The 22,339-nt window shown below is 42.9% G+C and overlaps 2 protein-coding genes across 7 annotated transcripts in view; one reads left to right on the top strand and one right to left on the bottom strand.

Moving 5' to 3' along the window:
• Window position 1: 1 nt before the first annotated feature.
• Window positions 2–2,484, bottom strand: tstd3 (thiosulfate sulfurtransferase like domain containing 3). Its single transcript, XM_056444567.1, has 4 exons — window positions 2,252–2,484; window positions 1,927–2,094; window positions 946–1,105; window positions 2–523 (listed from the first exon to the last, which is right to left on the bottom strand). The coding sequence occupies exons 1-4, from the start codon at window positions 2,385–2,387 to the stop codon at window positions 436–438; spliced, it is 552 nt and encodes a 183-aa protein (XP_056300542.1). The 5' UTR covers window positions 2,388–2,484; the 3' UTR covers window positions 2–435.
• Window positions 2,485–8,612: 6,128 nt separating this feature from the next.
• The window catches only part of usp45 (ubiquitin specific peptidase 45), a 40,680-nt gene continuing 26,953 nt past the window's right edge, over window positions 8,613–22,339 (top strand). For 4 of the 6 annotated variants that reach the window (XM_056443884.1, XM_056443883.1, XM_056443882.1 and 1 more), the window contains exons 1-6: window positions 8,613–8,879; window positions 9,789–9,899; window positions 10,720–10,889; window positions 11,956–12,056; window positions 12,410–12,510; window positions 21,595–21,746. In XM_056443884.1, the coding sequence (XP_056299859.1) occupies window positions 9,797–9,899; window positions 10,720–10,889; window positions 11,956–12,056; window positions 12,410–12,510; window positions 21,595–21,746 (627 nt within the window). In that variant the 5' untranslated portion in view covers window positions 8,613–8,879; window positions 9,789–9,796. Of the gene's footprint in view, window positions 8,880–9,753; window positions 9,946–10,719; window positions 10,890–11,955; window positions 12,057–12,409; window positions 12,511–21,594; window positions 21,747–22,339 lie in introns of those variants that run through there. The other 2 variants (XM_056443881.1, XM_056443885.1) reach the window with 2 other exon arrangements.

The following is a 22,339-nucleotide window of genomic DNA, read 5'->3' as shown; positions in this document are numbered from 1 at the left end:
CTGTTAATCAAAACTATAATTTTATTGTATGATGTTGGCCACAACTGTAGATGCATCTATGAGCATGGACTTCATTTGAACTCATAAATCACATAGGGTAATTTGCATAGATAATGAAGAAACAAAAAACCCTTACGGTCTATTGATATTTATATTATAGTTTTAGAGTAATCACAGGTTTTATATATGTGTCTCTTTAGAAGTCGTAAAAGTGTTTATGAATAGTTCTATGAGGAAGATAAATTACAAGTGACTTCAGGTAATATTGCAGTAGTTTTGACATGTTTTCTTTCGTAGCTGATTGGAGTTGTTGATGTTTGTCGAGCCCTCTGGTTTCAGTCTTTGGGATTCACAGTTGAGGGAAACAACAGACGAGTGAATGAACATCTTGAAAACCTTTTACAAGACATCTTGTTATGCACTCTCGCAAATGAATTATATATTTCCAGTTTTGCCATCCTTGGATCTGTCCTGCTGTTCATTTTTCGCCCAGTCTTTCCATCCGCCCAGGTAATTCTGAACACTGGAACAGAGGGAAGAAAAAAAAAAGAGAAAGGTCCATGAAACGTTGCATGAATAGAGATGCGTCAAAAATGGAACTGCATTTGCGTTTGAATGTGCCGTTAATAAAGTAACACTCTGCATGTGCTACGTGGCAGCTCTCGAAGGAGCAATGCATGATGGGATGGCATTGTGCAAAAACAGTTGCAATAATCTAAAAGCTGGTAAAACTGTCTCGTGACGAAATATAACCGTGATAACCTTCAGACATAACGACACAGTGGTACTTGAGCCTTGGCTCCGACTGGAAAAAATCCATTTAACTACGAACAATAACAAGAAATCTTTTCAACACTTCCTATACATGACTCGCTCAATAATTTGTGGACTTGACAATGAGGTGAGGAGCAAGGCTTGTGACAGATACGCGCCAAGGAGACTCACTCTTTGTATCCCAGCGACGTGGCCGTGTCGAGCGCCGTCTTGCTCCTGACCCCCACCTGACAGGTGAACACAATGTTATCTGCCTGCTGGGGCATTTCACCGCCGTACTTCTCATTGAACTCTTCCGGACCCAGCTGGAGGGCAGTGTTCACCTGTCCCACTGTTAAGTCAAAGAAGCACAGACAGGTGAGCCGTGGCCAGGAGAACTTGAAATCTGTGGTGGTTAATGGGGCTGGCGTGGAATCTGGGAGCCATTGGAAGCATTGTACCCAGATAATAAGATACGTATTAAGGTTAATGTTAACCAGGAAGAGACTTGTGCAGCATGACTGCTGGTGCCAATTCATGTTTAAATATTCTTCATTTGACAGGGAATGTGATATTGAACCATTTCTCCCCCAATGAAAAAAGTGCCTGTAATTATTCAATTCAATTCAGTTTATTTTGTATAGCCCATTCTCTTTACAATTATAGGCTGAGACACAGCAAACCAAGCAGCTATTCAAAACACATGTGTTTGACTTTTAGGATAATATAAATCACAATATTAATATATTTCAAATATACTGAAAATACAATCCAAATATAATTTAAATGAAATACCGGCAAGCATATTAGCACATAAACAGTCATGTACTTAAATTGTACCAAGTATACTTTAACTTGTTCCAATTTAGCACACACAAATACTTAATACACTTTAAATAGTACTTAAATACTATTTAAACAAAAATAACCCAGATAACACAATTTAAGTATACTTATGATTAGTAGGGCTTCAAGTATACTCAAGTATGCTAAGATTAAATATATTTAGTATATTTATTGTTCACTTGGGAGAACATTCACAAATCTGTTCATGTCTTTCATATAACTAACTATTTGGATACAACTTGTGTATATGGTCAATCAGCTCGGCATGACGTCAGACCCCTTGCCAAGCTAACACTAAGTGTGTATGTACTTGTAAACAACACTCACGGGGCACGTTGATGGACCCGGGGATGACGCCGAACTCCCGGAGCTCCCAGGGCTCCCTGACATCTATAACTACGATGTTCCGGCCCGCCAGAAGCTGCTTCAGCTGCTCGTAACTCACGTTCTCGCTCGCTGGCGCAGAGCTGAACGCGCGGAGCTGCGACCCTGCGACTGAAAGCGAAAACAAGTCACATCAGAAGGCTCTGCGCGCCGGGGACAATGTCGAGACGTGATGGTGCGTCACGAGCCGCCCGTGGGCTGACATTCACGCTGACATTGCTCCGCACCTGCAAATTAAGACAACGCCAACGTGAAATGCAACGCTCACTTTTGCAACCGTGCTGAGTGGAGACCAGGCTGGACACAGGGGCTCGTCCGGGCACAGAAGCCCGAGACAGGACGCCACTGTTCCATAACAGCCGCGGAGCGACCCCCGCCAACCCCCAACACCTTCTGAGAGCCATGTGATTAGTTTACACACTATGCTAGACTATATGTGACCACTTCGTCAACATAAACCCGCCTGTACGCAATAAATACTGCGTGCGACAACTGCCGTTACTAGACCAAACACTCGCTACTCACGCTCACCCTTCCGACATTCTTCTCTTCTTCTTCTTTTTAAGTTTTTAGGCGGATGGCATCCAGTGAACGGTGCATTTCCGCCACCTGCTGTAGTGGAGTGTGGACCAGAGTACCCTATCCCCTTACAAAACCAAACAAACAAAACCAAACTCAAAAAAATATATATATATACCCACAAAACAAAAGCAATAAAACAAACAAAACAAAAGGGAGATTCAAAAATGTCAGTGCTTTAAATTCTATTACTTAATCCTGTTTCTTTCAAATATTGTAATACCTGTCCTGCCCCCAAATTTAACGCATCTGTTAGATTTAGTTCCTCCACTCCCAGCTTCCTCTTCAACCTGTGTCTCTCAAGCGTGTATTTCTGACAATGACAAATGATATGTTCTACAGATTCTGGTACTTGACAGTGCTCACATAGTCCTGTTGGGTGTTTATTTACGAGATGCAGTGTTTTGTTCAGCCTTGTGTGCCCAATCCTCAGCCTGGTTACTATGTGTTCTTCTGCTGTGCTTCTTCTAACTGGCCTCCCTTTGCCAACTTCCCTCTGCACAGCATACAGATGTCTTCCTGTTTCCCCTACATCCCAACTATGCTGCCATTCCTTAATAATGTTTCTTTTGATAATTGTTTTAACTTCTGCTTTACTGTGTAAAATGTCCATCTTGTGCTGCCTTTCTAACGCTTGTTTTGCTAATGTATCTGCTCTTTCGTTTCCTTGCACCCCCCTGTGTGCTGGTACCCACATAAATGCTACGACAATACCCATATTCTTTAGACGGAACAGTGTTTCATATATTTCATTAATTAAATCCTGCCTGCTATGTGATGTAAATGATTGTAATGAGGATAGTGCTGAACTAGAGTCTGAACAGACAATGACTTTTTCGACCCGAACCTCCTCTACCCACTGCAGTGCTGTTAAGATGGCCAACGTCTCCACTGTATACACAGACAGATGCTCTGAGGTTCTCTTTTTAACTTCATATCTTAGGGACGGTATGGTGACTGCAAACCCAGTTCTCCCTGTATCAGGGTCTTTTGATCCATCTGTAAATGCTGGAATAAATGATAAGTATGTTGTCTCCAGTCTATCCTCCACCATTCCTGCCATGTTATTATTGTCTTTAAATGCTTGGGCTTTGTCTAAAAAATAAAGATCAACTGACACTGAGGGAAATAGCCATGGTGGTGTAATTGATAGCGGTATTGCAGGGGTGAATGTTATCTGATCCAATGACATATCTTTGGCTAATTTTTCACTGCTCCATGCGAAACACTCCTGCTTGGCCCCGTCTCTTTCCCAACATGGCAGAAGCACTTTTTTTGTTGGATGATTATCTCCAGAATGCCCTTGCAGGTTGGCCCAGTAATTTATAGTTAGGAGCTTGCGTCTCAAATGCAGCGGCATTTCACCCATCTCCACCTGCAGAGCAGCCACAGGACTTGTCTTAAAGGCACCACAACACAGTCTCAGAGCTTGGGATTGCAACACTTCCAGCTTCTTTAGTGAAGTTTTTGCCGCTGATCCAAATACGACACAGCCATAGTCAAGGACTGACCTCATCAGAGCGATATAAATGTTTTTAATCGCAGCCCTGCTGGCTCCCCATTCTGAACCTGTTAGACACCTCATTACATTTAGAATCGTTTTACATTTCTTTACTATCCTCTGAATATGCTCATTCCATGTTAATTTATCATCGAGCCACACACCAAGGAACCTAAAAACTCTCACTTGTTCAATTTTTTGTCCGTACATCTTTATCTGAGCATCAACTCCTCTTTTCCTAGTAAACATGATTGTTTTAGTTTTCCCCACAGAAAATTTGAATCCCCATGAATAAGACCATCTTTCTACCACTTTCACAGCCTCTTGTACTTTACCTTTAATGTGATTTATGTTCTTCCCCCTCTTCCACAGTGCTCCATCATCGGCAAATAGAGATCGGCCAATATCACCCTGGACTTGAAGGAAAACATCATTTATCATGATTAAGAACAGTATCGGACTAATGACACTACCCTGTGGTGTACCATTCTCTACCAGGTATCGTTTAGATAGTGCTGCCCCAATTCTGACTTGAATAAACCTGTTCCTTAAAAAATCTTTAATCCAATTATATGTTCTCCCCCCTATTCCTATCATATTTAATTTTATCATTAACCCCTCCCTCCAAACCATATCATAAGCCTTTTCCACATCAAAGAACACAGCCATCACTGACTCCTTGTTCACCTGGGCCTTCCTGATTTCTGTTTCTAAACAAATAATTGGGTCCATAGTACCTCTACCTTTCCGAAATCCACTTTGATGAGGTGATATCATTCCCCTGGACTCCATATAAAAACCTAATCTATCTGTAATCATTCTTTCCATTATTTTACCTATATAGGATGTTAATGCTATGGGTCTGTAATTCATTGGGTTTGATGAGTCTTTACCTGGTTTCCTGATTGGGATAATCACAGCTTCTTTCCAAGACCTAGGTAGTGTCCCCACTTGCCAGATCTTATTATAAAAAAATAACAATTTCATCATTGCTATACTACCTAAATGCTTAAGCATTATATAACAAATGTCATCCTTTCCTGGTGATGTAAGTCCTCCTCTTTCTATTGCTCTTTTCAGTTCCTCTAAGGTAAATGGGGCATCACTTGGACTATTAGTATCATCTCTCTTTCCAAGAACATCGCGGTGAGCTGATTGTGTCCTTTCCCGTCCTCTCTTACCTTCTACCGTCAGGTTGTCAGAGCTGTGGATTTCTGTTAGTGCTTTTGCAATCATCTCTGCCCTCTCCCCATCTGACGCTGCTGTTTCCTCCCCCCTCTTCAACACTGGATACTGCCACACTTTCCTCATTCCTCTCATGCTTCTAATCATCCCCCAAATCTCTCCCACAGGTGTTGCTCTTCCAATTCTGCTACAATACTTCTGCCAGCTTTCTCTTTTTGCTTTACGAATGATTCTACGAACCTTTGCTTGTGCTTGCTTGTATTCTATTAAAGTTTGGAAATTATGCGATCTTCTTAATACCTTCAGAGCTTTGTTCCTTTCTTTTACTGCTCTCCCACACTCCTCAGTCCACCAGGGGACTGCCTTTCTTTTCATCCTTCCTTTACTTTTAGAAATTGTTTGCTTCGCTGCTTCCAGTATTGTAGATGTCATTTTTGTATCAATCTCCTCAATATCTTCATTAATTTCAATTGTATCCATTTCACGCTCACATATATATTCAAAAAGTTCCCACTTTGCCCTACTAAATACCCACTTAACTATTGTGTCTCTCTGTTCTTTACTCCTTTGTATTGACACTTTACAATTTATTGGGAAGTGATCACTCCCCACTGATGTTTCATCCTCTATATCCCACTCACATATCGCTGCTAAATTTCTTGATACAATAGTTAAATCTAGTGCAGATGTGTTCCCCGTGTGGACATCTAATCTAGTCCCTCTGCCATCATTTAAACACACTAGATTATTTTCTTCTAGTAACTCTTCTATTGCTTCTCCGTTTGCATCTGTTCTTACTCCACCCCACAATGTACTATGTGCATTAAAATCTCCACACAGCACCACCTTGTTGCCACCCATCCCTTCAATTTGTGCCAATCTATTCGCCTCTAATTTTTTACAAGGATTATAAAAATTTATTACTGTTATCTTTTCTTCGCTGGCCCAGATCTCCACTGTTACATACTCTAGCTCAGTTCCTATCTTTACTTCTCTAAATGTAATGTCTTCACTAATGAATGTGGCACATCCTCCTCCTACACCACCCTCCCTATCACCCCTAACACACGTGTATCCAAATATTCTGAAATCCAAATTTGGCCTTAACCATGTTTCCTGTATGCATATGACATCTGGTTTAATAGATACATTTTCAACATATTTCTTGAATTCTTGTCCATTAGCCAACAAACTCCTCGCATTCCATTGTAGTATGTAAAGCATTGCGTTTTAAACCTATCCCTCCCCTACTTGCTCTTTGCTTGCTTGAATACTGAGATCATTTCTTACTTCCTCCCACGTTAATCCTCTGATATCTAAATGGTTAACTGCTGCTTTAACAATTATCTGGATTCTCTCCGTCTTGGATTTGACCTCCATTGTAGCATTCACTACCCCTGCTATGAAAGTGACTAGCTTTTTTAAATCTATCATTATTTTCCCCTCATTTGGCTGCTCTAGGACTGCTGTGGGTTGTTTTACTGCCTTAGTGTTCCCCTCCGTCCCTCCACTCTGGCCGATTCTCTTCACTGCCTCTGCATAGGTGATTTTATTCTGCACCCTCACCTGCTGTACTTCCCTCTCCCTTTTCATCACCTCACACCCATAGTAAGCCACGCTGTGCTCTCCCCCGCAGTTACAACACTTTGGTTGCTCATGTCTACATTGCCCGTACTCGTGATCTTCTCCACACCTCGCACACCTCCTTCTGCCTTTACATGCTTTAGCTGTATGTCCAAACCTTTGACAGTTGTAACACCTCATAGGCTTTGGTATAAACTCCTTCACTGTGTACCTTATGTAGCCTAATGATACTTTCTGTGGAAGTTCTTCCTCCTCAAAATCCAGCACAACGTAATCACTGTCTTTCCTTACCCCGTCTCGAGTCACCTGCAGCCTTCGGGCTCCTTTCAAAGTTCCTCCTTTAAGGTTCGCTTTAATTTCCTCCATCGTGACTCCAACCGAGACCCCCCAAATCACTCCCTTACTCCACGTACTTTCTTTTTGGATATGGTTTGAGCTCACTACTTTGCACCGTCCTATTTCCTTAATCCTGTCCGCTCGCTCTCTTTGCTCTTCATTTCTACAAACAATCAATAAGTTTCCGTCTTTCAAAACTTTCGCCATGAGAATATCTCCAATCTGATTTTTTAACACGATGGTTAGTTTCACCGGGCTCATGGCAGAAACCCCTCCCTCTTCTCCAAATCTCAAAATAATTTTAAACTCCGAACTGTCTGGATCGTCTGATCCTCCGCCTCCATCTCTACTACTCTTGTGACTGTCTCTCTTCGTGTTAGTCGCACCAACATTACCCCCTTCTGTCACATTCCTTCCCTTAGTAGGCCTACTTTGACTAGTATCCATACTATTGTCACTTTCTCCCAAGTCAGAATCTCCCCACTCTGGTCCAGTCACATCACAGCTGTTCCGCCCCATCACAATTTTCTTCATGTCCTTATGTTTCCTCATTTTGGAAACTTCTTTTTTCCAACCTCCAACTGATAGATGTGCCTTGACGACAGAATCATCTGCCTGGTTCCCCTCACTGGTTTGTTTTGTAGTTTTCACCATCCAATTCGTATCTGCTGCGTTGCAACCAGCAGCGACCAAGCTTCGTGGGAACTTCAAAAAACCCGGTTCGAAACAGGAAGTCCCATCGTCGATGCAAATCCTGACCCCTTCCGTCATTGACCTGCGCATGCGCATATGTATGGATCCCCAGGAGGGCAAACTACTACTTCCTTTCAATTCTTAGTGAGTGCTAACGCCATTAAGCGGATATGTCAAAGGTTAACCCATACTCAATACAATATAAGCTATTTATCCGAAGTATTTTTAACTAATTACCTAAAAAAGGGTCAATTGCATAATATATGATGCATTCACGCCCATGGGAAAGACGGAACAGTGATAATGACGCGCCTGTCCACATCTGATCAGTGACCAATAGTAGTCTGCTGCGCCTCGCCCTACTGAGTTTACCTGAAAGTTGAATTAACAAATACCACATACATGTATTGCTAACATCACCTTATGATCTGGACTTAGTTATATATGTGTGTTGTCAAAACACAACCCAAAATATACATGTGGTGATAACGCTAATTTCACTTCACGTAAAAAGAAAGCCTTGAGGCTAGATTACATGCAATGTTTACGTTCGTATCCATAGTGGGAACCATATTATTTTCTATATTGTTCCAGATTTGGTCTCTTTAAGTTAAACAAAACGTTGAAAAGCTCTTTCACGGAATATGTGACGCTTTGCCTTTTCAGGGAGATTTTCCATTGTACGTGAATGCAGCGTTCGGCCATACTGAGCTTCCGTAGTGCGTCACATGTTGACTAGTTTGCTAGTTGATGCTACCGAAAGCTCGACAAAGAATTGAAAGTCAAAGGAAAACACGAACAATTACTAAGATAATTGTGCGCTCATTCTCGGTACAGCGCAGCTTTCTTTGACATCCCTTAATATCTCCGCGGGTTGTTGGATACAACTCACGTGTTCATGTTTTATTCATCCTGACGAGCTAATGTAGCTAACTTCTTTGCTAGCCAGGAAGAGTTGACATATCACTGTTGGCTTCAGGTTAGCTAACACAGTCAACATAGGAGCCACAATAAAGAGGTGAGTGCATACTGCTTTTTCACAAAGTCGAACTGCTGAAAAGTTGTTCATTTGTTGTTTCAATATATTTGATACACGCCATATGCTTACCTACATTGGATTGTTGGGGCATATTGAGGCTAATCGTGTTATTCCACATAACTGAATGGTTATCTTTAATTTAGTTTATTGTCGTCGACATACTGATGGACGGTTACACATGTGTTTTGTCTCAGTGCTCCTGTGCAATGCTTAGAACATGGTGACGTTAATGTGACTGGGGATAGATGACGTTCAGCTGTAAAGATGCTTGGGGGTTGTCAAATGTATGCAGGGGCCCCCAATATGAAGACATTGCAGTATGATCATTATTTTAAACGCAAGGGGATTATAAGATTCAAACAGTGGTACGTTCTCCTTCAACCTGAGCAATCTTTCACATGCTAGACTAGACTGAAGGTGTAAATCCCCCCCAAAACGAGGAAGCAATGAACATGACAGCAGGATAGAACTAGTATCCCAGTGAAGAGACCAAGTATGGGAAAGATGTATTTCAAATTTACAAGCCAGTCATTTATTGGAAACAATTTGCAAGTAGATTAAAAAAAGATGTTCAGGCTAATTTGTCCGTACAGTTGTGCTTTTCTTAAAACGAAGACCATGTATTAATTGAGCTCAGAGCTTGATGGTCGAGCAAAAGCAGATATCCTCAAAATATAGCTCTAAATGACTCTCAGACTCATTGTAGATCCACGATAGTGGATCACAGTACAGATACTTACGGACTGCACTGTTTTTCAAAGTATTTGTGTGTAACAAAAAGTATCATGGACGAGTGCGATTGTTTTGCAACATCCACGTGTCTGTTATAACCCCGTTCTGTAACCTTTTATAGTAAGACCTACATTCGACCTCCTTTTCTTATTCAAGAGCTCCAGATGCGGCTAAAGGACCCCTTCTCTTTGAAAGCCTCCGATATGACCAAGCGGACTAACAAGCCGAGAAGACCTCGAGATGAGGAGTCATCAGATGAAGTCAGCGGTGAGTCACCAGCACCAGACGGGTAACGTTGGGACTGAGTTATGACGTGAGTGCTAGCACTGTGGATAGTGAGTGGGCTTACCGCTTTAGTTATAATCCCAAAGCAGGGTACTTATTTGTGCCACATCGTGGTACTTTTTGTAAAAATGTTCATCAAGTAATTTACACATTACATGCTTCCAGTGTTGAAATAACTGCATTGGTTTTAACTAAACAGTAATTGTTTTTAATTATGTCTATTTTGTTACTTGTATCCATAAAGGGGAATTTATCTTACAACTTATTTGCAGGGTTTTTCCTGCATAGAGAAAATTTGGGCGCGCGCCTAAGCCGTTTTCCCGAACGCCTATGACAAATCCCGAGCGCCTAAGGCAAAAAAAGTCTGCGATGGAAGAAAAAATTATAATAAAAAAACTGTGTTCATCACATGCATGTCAGCGAATATGTTCTCATTTCAATACTATGTTTCAAGTAGGCTACAGCCGAACCCTCGTTCTGTTTTGATCAATAGTAATCGAGTTGATAAGCGTGTCTTCTTGTCTGATCAATACGCAACTGTGAGGTGTGAGGTGCGCGAATGGATAGAGAGATACAGACCGTCAAAACATTTTTTTGGGAGCACCGAAAACCCGTTTTGACCCAGGAAAAACCCTGCTTATTTGTATCTTCCTTTTTGTGGTGCTGTCCCACCACATGTAACTTACAGCATCATCTCCCTTTCAAAACTAAATGAGTCAGAAGCCTAAATGGGTCTCTAAAATGGACGGGAAGGTAGATCGGTCATAAAAGCATGTTTTGTTTTTGTTTGTTTTTTAATCAGGGTTGACTTGTCAGCATGTGAGCAAGGCGGTGGACCTGAGCTCGGTGAAGAAGTCAGTGCTCTCCAGCGTGTGGCTGGTGTGCTCTGAGTGCTTAAAGGAGAGGACCATGATCGATGGAGAGCCAGCAGCCTCCCATGACATCCTGGTGTGCTTGAAGTGTGGTATCCAGGTAAGAATTTTTTGACAGTGATATTAAAAATATAGTGACGATCGTGGTCGTTTTGTTTTGTTTATGTGTGTTTACTTTTGTGCATATGTATAAGGAAGCAGATACGGCTCATTTCTGTCCACCAAATTATTTAGTGTGAATTTAACCTGCACCCACATCCCGATAAAATGTTGACTCGTGAATTATTGAACCAGAAATATATGTCATCTTCTAATTTATTTCAATTAGAAAAAAATACACCTGTATTTTCTATATTCAAAAAATATAATAGTTACACGAAAATAGTCATTATTTAAATGGATAATTGACACGAAATTGTTGTTCTAATGAGACAAAAGCCTTTGTGAATCAATTTAGGAGATACATGAATATATATATACAGGACTGTCTCAGAAAATTAGAATATTGTGATGAAGTTCTTTATTTTCTGTAATGCAATTAAAAAAACAAAAATGTCATGCATTCTGGATTCATTACAAATCAACTGAAATATTGCAAGCCTTTTATTCTGATTTATTGCTGATTATGGCTTACAGCTTAAGAAACCTCAAATATCCTATCTCTAAATATTAGAATATCATGAAAAAGTATACTAGTAGGGTATTAAACAAATCACTTGAATTGTCTAATTAACTCGAAACACCTGCAAGGGTTTCCTGAGCCTTGACAAACACTCAGCTGTTATAAATCTTTTTTTTACTTGGTCTGAGGAAATATTAAAATTTTATGAGATAGGATTTTAGAGTTTTCTTAAGCTGTAAGCCATAATCAGCAATATTAAAAGAATAAAAGGCTTGCAATATTTCAGTTGATTTGTAATGAATCCAGAATGCATGACATTTTTGTTTTTTTAATTGCATTACAGAAAATAAAGAACTTTATCACAATATTCTAATTTTCTGAGACAGTCCTATATATATACAGTGTATATTGTGTAGTGCAAAATGTGCTTTATCGAGGTGGAAATGAGCCGTGTTCCTTCAACATGGAGAGATGTGTGTTTTTAAATGTTGTGCTTTTTCACAAAGACTCTTACCTAACCACATTTTAATTAATTCTGTTACAGGCCTGTAACCATTCAGGGATCCAGCACGTTGTCCGGCACCACCAGGCCTTCAATCCAGAGGCTCACTGCATCACCATCAGCCTGAGCACGTGGAAGGCCTGGTGAGAAATGTCTTTATTGTGAGCCGTAATGAAAAGAGTGCACGCCGTACCAACGTGTGTGTCAGCCCGCCGTGACTCACGTTGAGATGCAGCCAGTGTGTGAGCACACATAGAGATCAGGAGGCGTGGGCGTCTTGTGTGTTGGTGCGTCTGCTACCACAGTTTAAGAGTTATTTTAGAACATTATATATATTATTTTACATACATTCATTATTATATTTAAAAGTCGGTATACATGGTCCTCCACTTTAGCCAAGTAAATTCAGTTCTCTAAATAGTTTTAATTTCTTGTTTCAGTTTCTTGAGTGTCTTTAACATTCCCAGTAACGTAACCCTGTCTCTCTTTGTAACAGGTGTTTTGAATGTAACGAGGAGCTCTCCACACACTGCAACAAGAAGGCTTTGGCTCAGACCCTCGACTTTCTACAAAAGCACTCTGTCAAGGCAACATCAGGTATGGTGTTTGGCAACATCTTGGAGGACCGTCCCCCCTAATGACGGACAAAAAAATATTATTTGATGACACACTTCGCTGCAGTTTTAGCGAGGCTGAAGTCGGTTCATTTGAAGTTGTGTATAAACATTCTTTTAACTCAGCAACCTTGTCAGTTATAGCAGAAGACGGTTCGGCTTTTAACACAGACATCCTGTAATGATAAGGATATATTAATGGCACAGATTTCTTTCTAATAATACGCAAAAGTGAATCGCAAACAAAGGTTCACTTGCCCGACGTCTTAGTGTCTGTGACCCATGTACAGGATGCTAATGGCACAATAACATCAAACACTACAATATCTACGGCTGCTGAACAAGGTGACCTGTAATACAGATGAATTAATTGACCTGGTCACATAGGCTCCAATGTGTTATTATTACCTACCTACCAGGAATTGACTGCAGTACACATGCTCCCCCTGGTGGCGGTGGTCGTCTGAATGCCTGTATCAATAATTGAAGGTTATTTTATTTCACCTGTCATCAGTGTAGTTATTAGGCGGTTGAGAACCCTCTATGTGTGGGGCATTGTTTCCTCTGGATACAGATACTTCACCTGTGTTTTACTCGGCGGCTTATGGCTGCGTGGCTTTTTTTTTTAATGCCTTCTACTGGTTATATATTTCGAATGTATCCGTGACATTGACCACCGTCATATTTATATTGCATAATGCATATTGCTTGATTTAAAGGATTTCCCCAGTCAAATAATGTGACCATTTTGAGATGTGACGCAGCAGGTTGCGTTCATACTGATATCTGAAAGCCTGACTTTAAGTCTTATGTCCTCTCACCTCACTCAGGCCCCCCTGAGCCCTCCTCGCCCAGGCAGTCAACCATATAGAGATTATCTCCACCACACACACACACACATACACACATTCAAACACCTTCTGTTCCAGCCTCCCCGTACCTCTCCCACCAAGTGCTGGCATGCAGAGAGCCCTCCTGACGAGACTGTAGCCGTTCAGGTTGGCGGACATCGCCACTTTCGGGTCTCGCTTACCGCCTCGCCTCGGCCCATTGGCCAGAGTGCCATCAGCCCTGGCCCAGTCGGGCTGGTCCCCCTTCATCAGTCCCTCGGCCACAGCTTCAGAATCGCGGGATTGGTGCTGCATCCGTCGGCCCCTCCTCACCCGACAACATCGCACGACTGCACAGATTAGTGGATTTAGGCGCTGGAGCGATGCTTCCGGCCGGGTTCCCCGAAGAACAAGAGCAGCTGCGCGGGGGTTCAGCTCCTGCCCCGTCGCTCGTTGTCTCTCCATTGCGATCCGTTTCTGTCCCGCGCTGCCTCCCTCCATCGAGCCGCTGTGCGTCTCACCACCTCTGGGCCTGTGTGTTGCACTAGTGGGAGTCAAGGTCCTCAACAAGTCGGAGCGACTGGATCGGAACAGCTGGAGCTGAGCACTGACGCTCGGTGGACTCGCAAACGCAGAAGGTTCAAATGAACAAACGCTGTTTTCTTTTCTCTCTCTGTATCATGTGTTTGTTGGCCACTACGAATGGTTTCATGAAGTATAATCGGTTGAACTCTCGTGTATTCTTTGTGAAAGGGAGCACAGGCTCTCCCAGGAGAAGATTCAGAATCACTTTTATTTGCCAAGTACATCACATACCTGAGGAGTTTTCAGAGTTTTGGGGATAGGGAACTTGTTTTTAGAGGGCCTGTATCTTTTTATGTTTTATAGGCTACACCCAGGCACACAGAGTTTTAACAGACAGGACTTTTCTCGCAGGAGAAGAAATATACACAAGTATTCATGCATCAGATATACTGTACAGTTGGTTGACAGACGGACACATTTCTAGTTTTGTTCTGCTCTTAACAAACACATTCTTCACTGTTCACTTAGATTTCCACGCTGTTCTTTCAGTGATGATGTGTCACCGAACTGCACCAGTTCTTTGAACCGCATAAACCGAGAATAATGCGGATGAGTAATTGGCGTGTGTTTTTATGTTGTCCACATATTCGTGGAGCCGCCCTTTTGTGGACATCGGTCCATGTTGGTGGGAACGGCCCTCCAGAGCTGGACAGTTGCTACCTACCAACAGCGTTCCCCTTTTGCCTCTTTAAATTACCTGTCACCTTTCCTGCCAACCAATTGTTCCACACCGGTCGGCCAAATGGATACAGAAGCAGGCTGCCATTGTTGCTGCAAAATAGGCGGTTGTTGTCTGTTGAGGAGCTTGTGAAATTGCATTTCAGTATGAAGGCCATGTTTTCAGATGAAATTGCTGTTGTACGGTTTCTAGTAGACCCCGGACACAAAAGAACCCCAGCGAGGATTTATTTTTTTCCGAATCCATAATAATTTTATACAACAACAGCTCTGGGTAGAAAGAAAGTCGATTAACTGTGCTCTCTCACCATCAAGGCTTTCAGCTCAAGTACCAGAGTCCCAGTAAAAAGCGAATTGACCTCAGGGAGCGAGACTCCAGCTTGTAACACAGCTGGGGAGTCTTTGTGGAGCAAATTAAAACGTTGGTCCTGAATAGGCACCGGAGCTTGTCTCTCATTGGAATCTGTCAAATCGGTCTTGTTTTATACAAGCAATCGTTATCAATCGCTATAGTACAGTGTCATTATATTACCATACTGTGTATTTTCATTTTCAGTTTCCCAACGTAAAGAAACTCTTTTGAATCAAAGGCTGTATCTGTTGATATTTAACAAAGGGACAGGCCGATCTTTCATGTGTGGGATTGAAATATTAATTTAATAAAGCAAAGTTAGTGTGCTCGGCCATTAGGCTGGCAAATTGAAATAATCTAAGAATATATATGTTATTTCCAAAATTGCATACTATAAAGAGCACAAGGCGGAACTGTGTGAAATCAGGTTCTGCACGGCGACACAAAAACAACTAATGTCACGTTTTCAACGTATTTATTTCTCATTTCACCCGCGGCTTATATATTTATTATTTGTTTGTTGGACTCATCTCTGTGGGATCAGCTTTGCTAGTCTTGAGTGTGGTAAGGCCGATGTTGGTCATACTTATTACCTTCGCATTGAAAATGCGGAAGGTTATGTTTTGATCGCCGCGTATTTGTATGCGTGCGTGCGTGTTATTCACATAAGTCAAAAAGTATTAAACCGAATCGCATGAAATTTGGTGGGATGATTGGTTATTATCCGGGGACCATTTGATTAGATTTTGGGATCGATCGGGTCAAAGGTCAAGGTCATGAAAACGTCAAAATCTTCTTTTTACCATAGCGCGGTCAATTTTTATCCAATTGGCATGCAACTCATGCCAACATGTTCATAATTCAATGCCCAATCTTGTGATATGTGAAGGTATGAGCTCTACCAAGTGCCCGTTCTAGTTTTAAATGTCTTCGTCCCAGCAGTTGAGAAACAATTTGATGGATTAACGGCGGCGCTGACATGTTCTGCCAGGAGAGTTGTATTTGTGCAGCCCAGCGTGCCGAGTATGGAGTGATGTCATGGTGTGAAGCTTATCCAATGCTTATATTGGGGATATTTATATTTCCGTTTGGCCTGTTTGACTCACTGATGAGTCTCCACATGTTGGACGTTTCTTCGAACAATGAAATGCAGTAAACGGTTATGTGTTTGGATTACTCCCGGGCTCACTTTCCCGAGGCTTCCCCATCGACTCGTCCTCCTCTGAGACGCCTTGGCAGAAGTCGATGATATCGATCGTGTTGTGGTCAACAAACACAGACACTCTGGTGAGAAAGGCAAGGCAGCGCCTCTACCACCTCAGGCAGCTGAGGAAATTTAAAGTTTCCCAGAGGATCCTTCAGTCCTTCTACTCTGGAGCTGTAGAGAGCATCCTGACAGGAAGCATCACAGCCTGGTTTGGCAACTGCTCCGCTCAGGACAGGAAGGCTCTGCAGAGAGTAGTGCGTTCGGCTGAACGCACTATTGGAACTACACTCCCCACCCTGCAGGACTTGTACACCAGGAGGTGCAGAACCAGAGCCGGCAGGATCATGAAGGATCCTCACCACCCCAACAACAGACTGTTTCAGCTGCTGCGGTCAGGCAGGCACCTCCGTAGTCACGCTGCAAGAACAGAGAGACTGAGACGGAGTTTCTTTCCTCAGGCCATCAGGATTGTGAACTCCGACCTCACCAGGACCCCCACATAGACCCACACAACTGCCCCTCTTAGGCACACACACACACACACACACACACTTACTGTAAATATTGTGTTGTTTTTTATTTGTAAATAGTGTGTACTTGTTGCCCTTGCACATTCCTGCTGAGCATTGCCACTTTCATTTCACTGCACACCCTGTGTGTGTATGTGACAAATAAAACATCTTGAATCTTGAATCTTGAATCTTGAATTACCGCGCCGCTGCTCACCTGGTTTTCCCGCCTCTGGTCGTTGATTTCTGGAAACCGTATTCTTTGGTTCACTGTCAGTTTAGCTTCATCCGAGTCGGTAGCCGGCAAGATGCTTGTCCCCTGGTGGTGCTTTCATGGAGGTAATCAAGGGTGATCCTGTCTTTATTCCCACCACCGCACATGAAAGTAGGCCAGATAGTGGGTAGCAAAAAGTGTGCGTGCGTGTCTGTAAGTAACATGGCACTGGGGTTTTTTTTGGCCTCAGATGGCAAAGAAACAGGCTCTTAGTGCCCTGCAGTCACAACAAATTAGTGAATTAATAAGACATTTGGTGTTTGCCTGGCCTTCCTCTTGACTGGCTGCTCTGCATGAAGGGAGCTGGTGTGTGTGTGTGTGTGTGTGTGTGTGTGTGTGTGTGTGTGTGTGTGTGTGTGTGTGTGTGTGTGTGTGTGTGTGTGTGTGTGTGTGTGTGTGTGTGTGTGTGTGTGTGTGTGTGTGTGTGTGTGTGTGTGTGTGTGTGAATATTGACGTTTCCCTCAGTGAATCTGATCAGCAAGACTATGAAAATGTCACTAAAAATGGGAAACACATTTTTACAGCTTTTCATTTTAACAAAAAATAAAGTAACTGTGAGATCATTTTAAAAAAGCGGAGGGGGGGGGGGGCGGCGTCATCAACAGAGGTCCTGTAAATTTAAGAGCGCAGCAAACTCTAAAATAATATGAGTAGTTTAGTGTTTCATGAGCTCTTACACAGGGCCTGGTGTTGGCCTTGTTTCAGCTCGACAAAATGCCAAAAGAATGCAGACGCATGCATGTCCCTATATTGTTCTTTTTGAAAGATTTCAGTGAAGCTTTTATCTTATTCTTTTTGAAATTATTTTGCGAGGACTCCGACTCCGATGGCTGGCAAAGGCAAACGAGGCCTTTGTGTGTCCCTCGCGTGAACAAGAGCTGGCGGGAGGTGTTGGTGTACATGCGTTCGTACATGTGGACAATCCTGAGCCCCCCGGGGGACGAAGGCTCCACCGTGGCGCTGCTGCCCACACTCGGTGGCTGAGCAAGGAGGGCCAGGTGGTGGTGCCGAGTGCGGCGGCACAGTCAAGCGTGGACGCGGCGCATGCTGTGACATTCGCCTTCGCCCACCGCTGCAGGGAGAGGAAAAATCTGCTTTTCCATATGCTTGTGCTCGTTGCAACCCTTCCCTCCACCCACTGCCCCCCCCCCCCCCTTCCTCCTCGATCCAATGACTCCGCCGCTCCGCGTGCCCCCTCTTCTCCCCAGTCGCAACCAGATGGCTCCCTGAACATTGTTTACCTTGGGTGACGGTCCCAGATGCAGAGTGTGTCCATCGGCATCCCCATTCCGCCCAGTTAGTCATTCCTCCGCTCCCTCTCGTCTCAAGTGCCAGTCTGCAGCCTTTACACTCGAGTCGCATGAAGTCCGTTTCATTTTCACTCTCTATCTCTCGCAATAACTTTCTCTTTTTTGTTCACACATCTCTTTACACCTTCTCAGTCTCACACCAAATACAGAAATGCAGTGTGTGTCCCCTCATCGGGACTGCCTGACCGTCTTTCCCCATCCCCACTTGATTTCCACGCATTGTGTGTGTGTGACATATGGGAGCTCCCTTATGGCTGCCTATTGACGATGGAAATAGGCCTCCAGATGTTGCCTGCACAGAGGGGCCAGATGCTTTTTAGCACCACTGGGTGGAGCGTCCCGAAAAGCTGAGCCTCGCCCCCTTTCTTAGACCAAAATAGATAAATAAATGCTCTCCTCAATTTTCCCCATTGTTTTTCAGACGAAGCTATGTACATTTCAAGCTCAACATGCAGCCAAGAAACGTGCATTAATGCGGCAGGCAGCCAAGTTGCCCTCATACCCCCCCATTCCCTTTAGTCAGACTTTATTGTGTATAAAATGCAAATTGCCAGGCCAGCGGGTGAAACGCCCACGGTTCACATTCCGCTGATGTCGCCGGCCTTGAGGAGGAGAAGCTCGCGGGCCAGCAAGCCGCCGGTGGAGTCGCCACCGCTGCGGGTTGAATAGCTTTTTCAAATGAATGTGTTGCGCAAGGAGCGGCTCTCCATGAATTTAATATGTTCAAGGGCGAGGCCATTGTGTGTGTGGAGGAGAAGAATGGAGCGAGCAGAGGTGCAGGTTATTAGGATGATCGTGAGGGTTGGCGGTTCGATTCCATTCGGACATTAGCGGCTCCAGGCCAGTGACCTCACTGGCAGCCCGCTCCATTGACTGGCTCATGTGGGTGAAGTGCTCATGGACCAATCTCTTTTTGTGTTTACCAGCATTTAGTTGACATCTCTCCAGACTGGAGGCCCTGAGGCGCCGTCGTCGGTCCCTGTAAGAACTCAACATGTTGCACTGACCTGTTGGTTCATTAACTATAAAAGCCTTTGCAGAGAGCACTGGCATCGGTCAATGTAATCCTACAGTCATCATTTTCTAATCAACATGAACGTAGTGGTCTTCTTTCGGTGTGTAGATACGATCAATAACACGTTTAGTTTAATAAATGAACAAAGACGTCTTTAAGAAAAGGGATCTTAAATTACTTCTGCTGTGATCTGGCGCAATAGAGAAAATTACAGGGTGGCGGGTGGAGATTTCAGGGGGGCGGGGCGCCACCCTGTTAGAATGGTAGGGGAAACACTGCTATTGCTTCCAATAATCACAGGAATACTTCCACAAATTTGCATTCCAAATAAAAAAAATCAAAGTTTATTCTTGCTTACCAACTCAATTCAATTCAGTTTATTTTGTACAGCCCGATATAAAAAATTACAAATTCCACTCCGAGGGCTTCACAATCTGTACACATACGACTACCCTGACCTTTGACCTCAGGAAAAACTCCCAATGATAAAAAATAATAAAAACTTTCACAGGGGAAAAAAGGTGAGAAACCTTCAGGAGAGCAACAGAGGAGGATCCCTCTCCAGGATGGACGGAATCAATAGACGTCATGTGTACAACAGAATGGTAATATCAATCAAATATTAATAACGTGGTATGTATCCCTGTAGATACCAGTGTGTTGCTGTATGTTGCAACATAGAGATCACAGGGACCATGTGCTACTCCACCGTGTCATCCATCGTGAAGCCCATGCACGAGGCTAAATGCCTGGGATGTTCTGAATCCGTCAAACTTCCCCAACATCACATTGAGCAAACACCTCTCTGCCTCAATTAGCACCTTGTAACTTATCCGGCATTCATTGCTTCACTTATCTCCCTCCCGTAACTCTAACTCCATCAGCACCACCTCCGTTTCCTCATTCTCCCTGAACAAAGTGTCATAGTGTGTTCTTCACACGCCGACATTTTCTTCCAACTTGCAGCGACCAATTTTACAGAGAAATCCGTGAGAAGTCGCGTAATTATTACAAGTGCAATGGTCTGTAAATTAATGTTACATTTGGGAGCCATTTTAATGATCCGGATTTCGTCAGACCTGCGTGGGAGACTTTTACAGCGGAAAGCCGTAGTGCTGTTTTTGAGCAGATTCAGGTATTTGGCTCTACATTGTATATTATGGGTGGTTGTACTTTAAGTCTGCTGTGTGAATGTGTAGGTGTGAATATTAGAACAATACTCTATCAGAAGATACTTCTGGCTCAGTTGCAAAAAGAAAATGCAACATAATTGCGACATCCATGGCAGTTTCGTATGGTCATGGAAAACCTGGAAAAGTTATGGCATTTTAAAATGTTTATTTCAGGCCTCGAAAAGTCAATGAAATAAAAATTAAATCCCAAAAGTTTTGGAAAAGTCATAGAAATGTTTTATATTCATATGTTAATTTACGCGGTATATATATACACCGTATGCTTTGGAATTGTCATTGTTAGTTTAAATACAACAATTTCTCACTCTTCCATGTATATATTGAGATTTCACAACATTTTTGGTCATGGATATTTGGTTTAAAGTTATGGAAAAGTCCTGGAAATGCATTGGTCAACATGTGTATGTGGAAACATGTGAAATATACATTATCTGTTGAGTAGTGAGAGAGAGAGCGTTGACCTAAATCATTGTCAACTTGCTGACACATTGTCAACTTGTCAACACATCTCAAACTCCTGGCGCGTGTCAGTAACACATTGGTATCGAGTCATCATGGCTGTTAGCTACACTACCTACTCCACTCTGTGCCGCTGTCAGTCTGACCATCTGTGTCTGAGTTTCTGTTTATGGTCTTCATTGACGTTCGGCAGTAACAGCTGGCTCCGGAGAGCCATCTCTCTCTCTCTTACCCCCCTCCCCCGCTCCCCTTCCTCACTAACCAGCGGAAACTTCTACAGCTGTCATCTGCGTTCCCAAATGACCCAGCTTTCCTTCCAGCTGCCACCCCAGCACCCTGCTCCCAACCACAGTCTCGCTTCGAGGCTGAGCCCATTTCTTTCTGTATCCGACCACAATCGCAATCGAATGGGACCTCAAACACGTTGCTAACTTAGACACCGTCTCAGCTCTATCTATACACTTGGCTGCCAGATCTTATTACCCACAAAATAATCTCACAATAAAAGCCAAATCAGTGTTTAGAAACTGAATCGTCTGTGTATTTCAATACATCACAGCCCGTCATTATGTGTTTATAATTTCCCCAATACACATTGCTTTTGAGTTTATACCACTGGGCATCACTCACCTGCTTTTGTTGTTCTTTGTTCCAGGAGCATCACCCAAGATCATCAAGTTGCAAGAAGAACCATCAGAATATGCCGACTCGGCAAAAGGCAAGAGTCCAGCCGCCAACAGCACCTTGGTCCCCGTCAAAGGCATCAACAACCTCGGCAACACCTGCTTCTTCAACGCTGTCATGCAGGTTGGTATTAATATGAGTTGGTTACTGTCAGGAAAAGAAATGTATATGAAAAATATGGTTATATTAGTCAAAATAAAAACCTCAGCAAACAACAAGTAGGTGTGATTTAAGGTATCCTTATAAACCCTGAAGCACGATTACATTACTTTTTGGTGGATTTCTCACGCCGCATAATCTGCTCTCAGGAGACCCCAAGAGGCCCAATGAGATTATATTCAACAATACGAGCATGAATACCGTTCAGTGTTTCCTGCAGGATTTCTTTGAAACTAGTGGGTGGGCCTCAGATCCTTTAGGGGGGGGGCTCTTGTTCTAGCAGTGGTGGAAGTACTCTACTTAAGTACAATTTGAGGTATTACAAAAGTATTTCCAGTTTATGAAACTTTATATTTATACTAGGGCTGTGAAACGATTAAAATTTTTAATCGGGTTAATCACAGGTTTTTGTGGATTAATCATGATTAATCACATATTACCGATATTCTCGGTATATTTTGTGAGAACATAGAGATTTATGACAAAAGACGGATATATACATTTATACATTCTTCTATACAATGGTGCTGCAACTCAGCAGTTATTTAGCAGTTTTC

The sequence above is a fragment of the Pseudoliparis swirei genome, chromosome 22 (assembly GCF_029220125.1).
Source record: "Pseudoliparis swirei isolate HS2019 ecotype Mariana Trench chromosome 22, NWPU_hadal_v1, whole genome shotgun sequence".
Classification (NCBI taxonomy): Eukaryota; Metazoa; Chordata; class Actinopteri; order Perciformes; family Liparidae; genus Pseudoliparis; species Pseudoliparis swirei.
This window is presented reverse-complemented; position numbering and strand designations above follow the sequence as displayed.

Coding starts and splice junctions, on each gene's coding strand:
- tstd3 (XM_056444567.1), bottom strand. CDS start 2,387: ATGGCTCTCAGAAGGTGTTGGGGGTTGGCGGGGGTCGCTCCGCGGCTG. Junction 2,095..2,251: donor CACTCAGCACGGTTGCAAAA/GTGAGCGTTGCA, acceptor TTTCGCTTTCAG/TCGCAGGGTCGCAGCTCCGC. Junction 1,106..1,926: donor CGGGTCCATCAACGTGCCCC/GTGAGTGTTGTT, acceptor TTGACTTAACAG/TGGGACAGGTGAACACTGCC.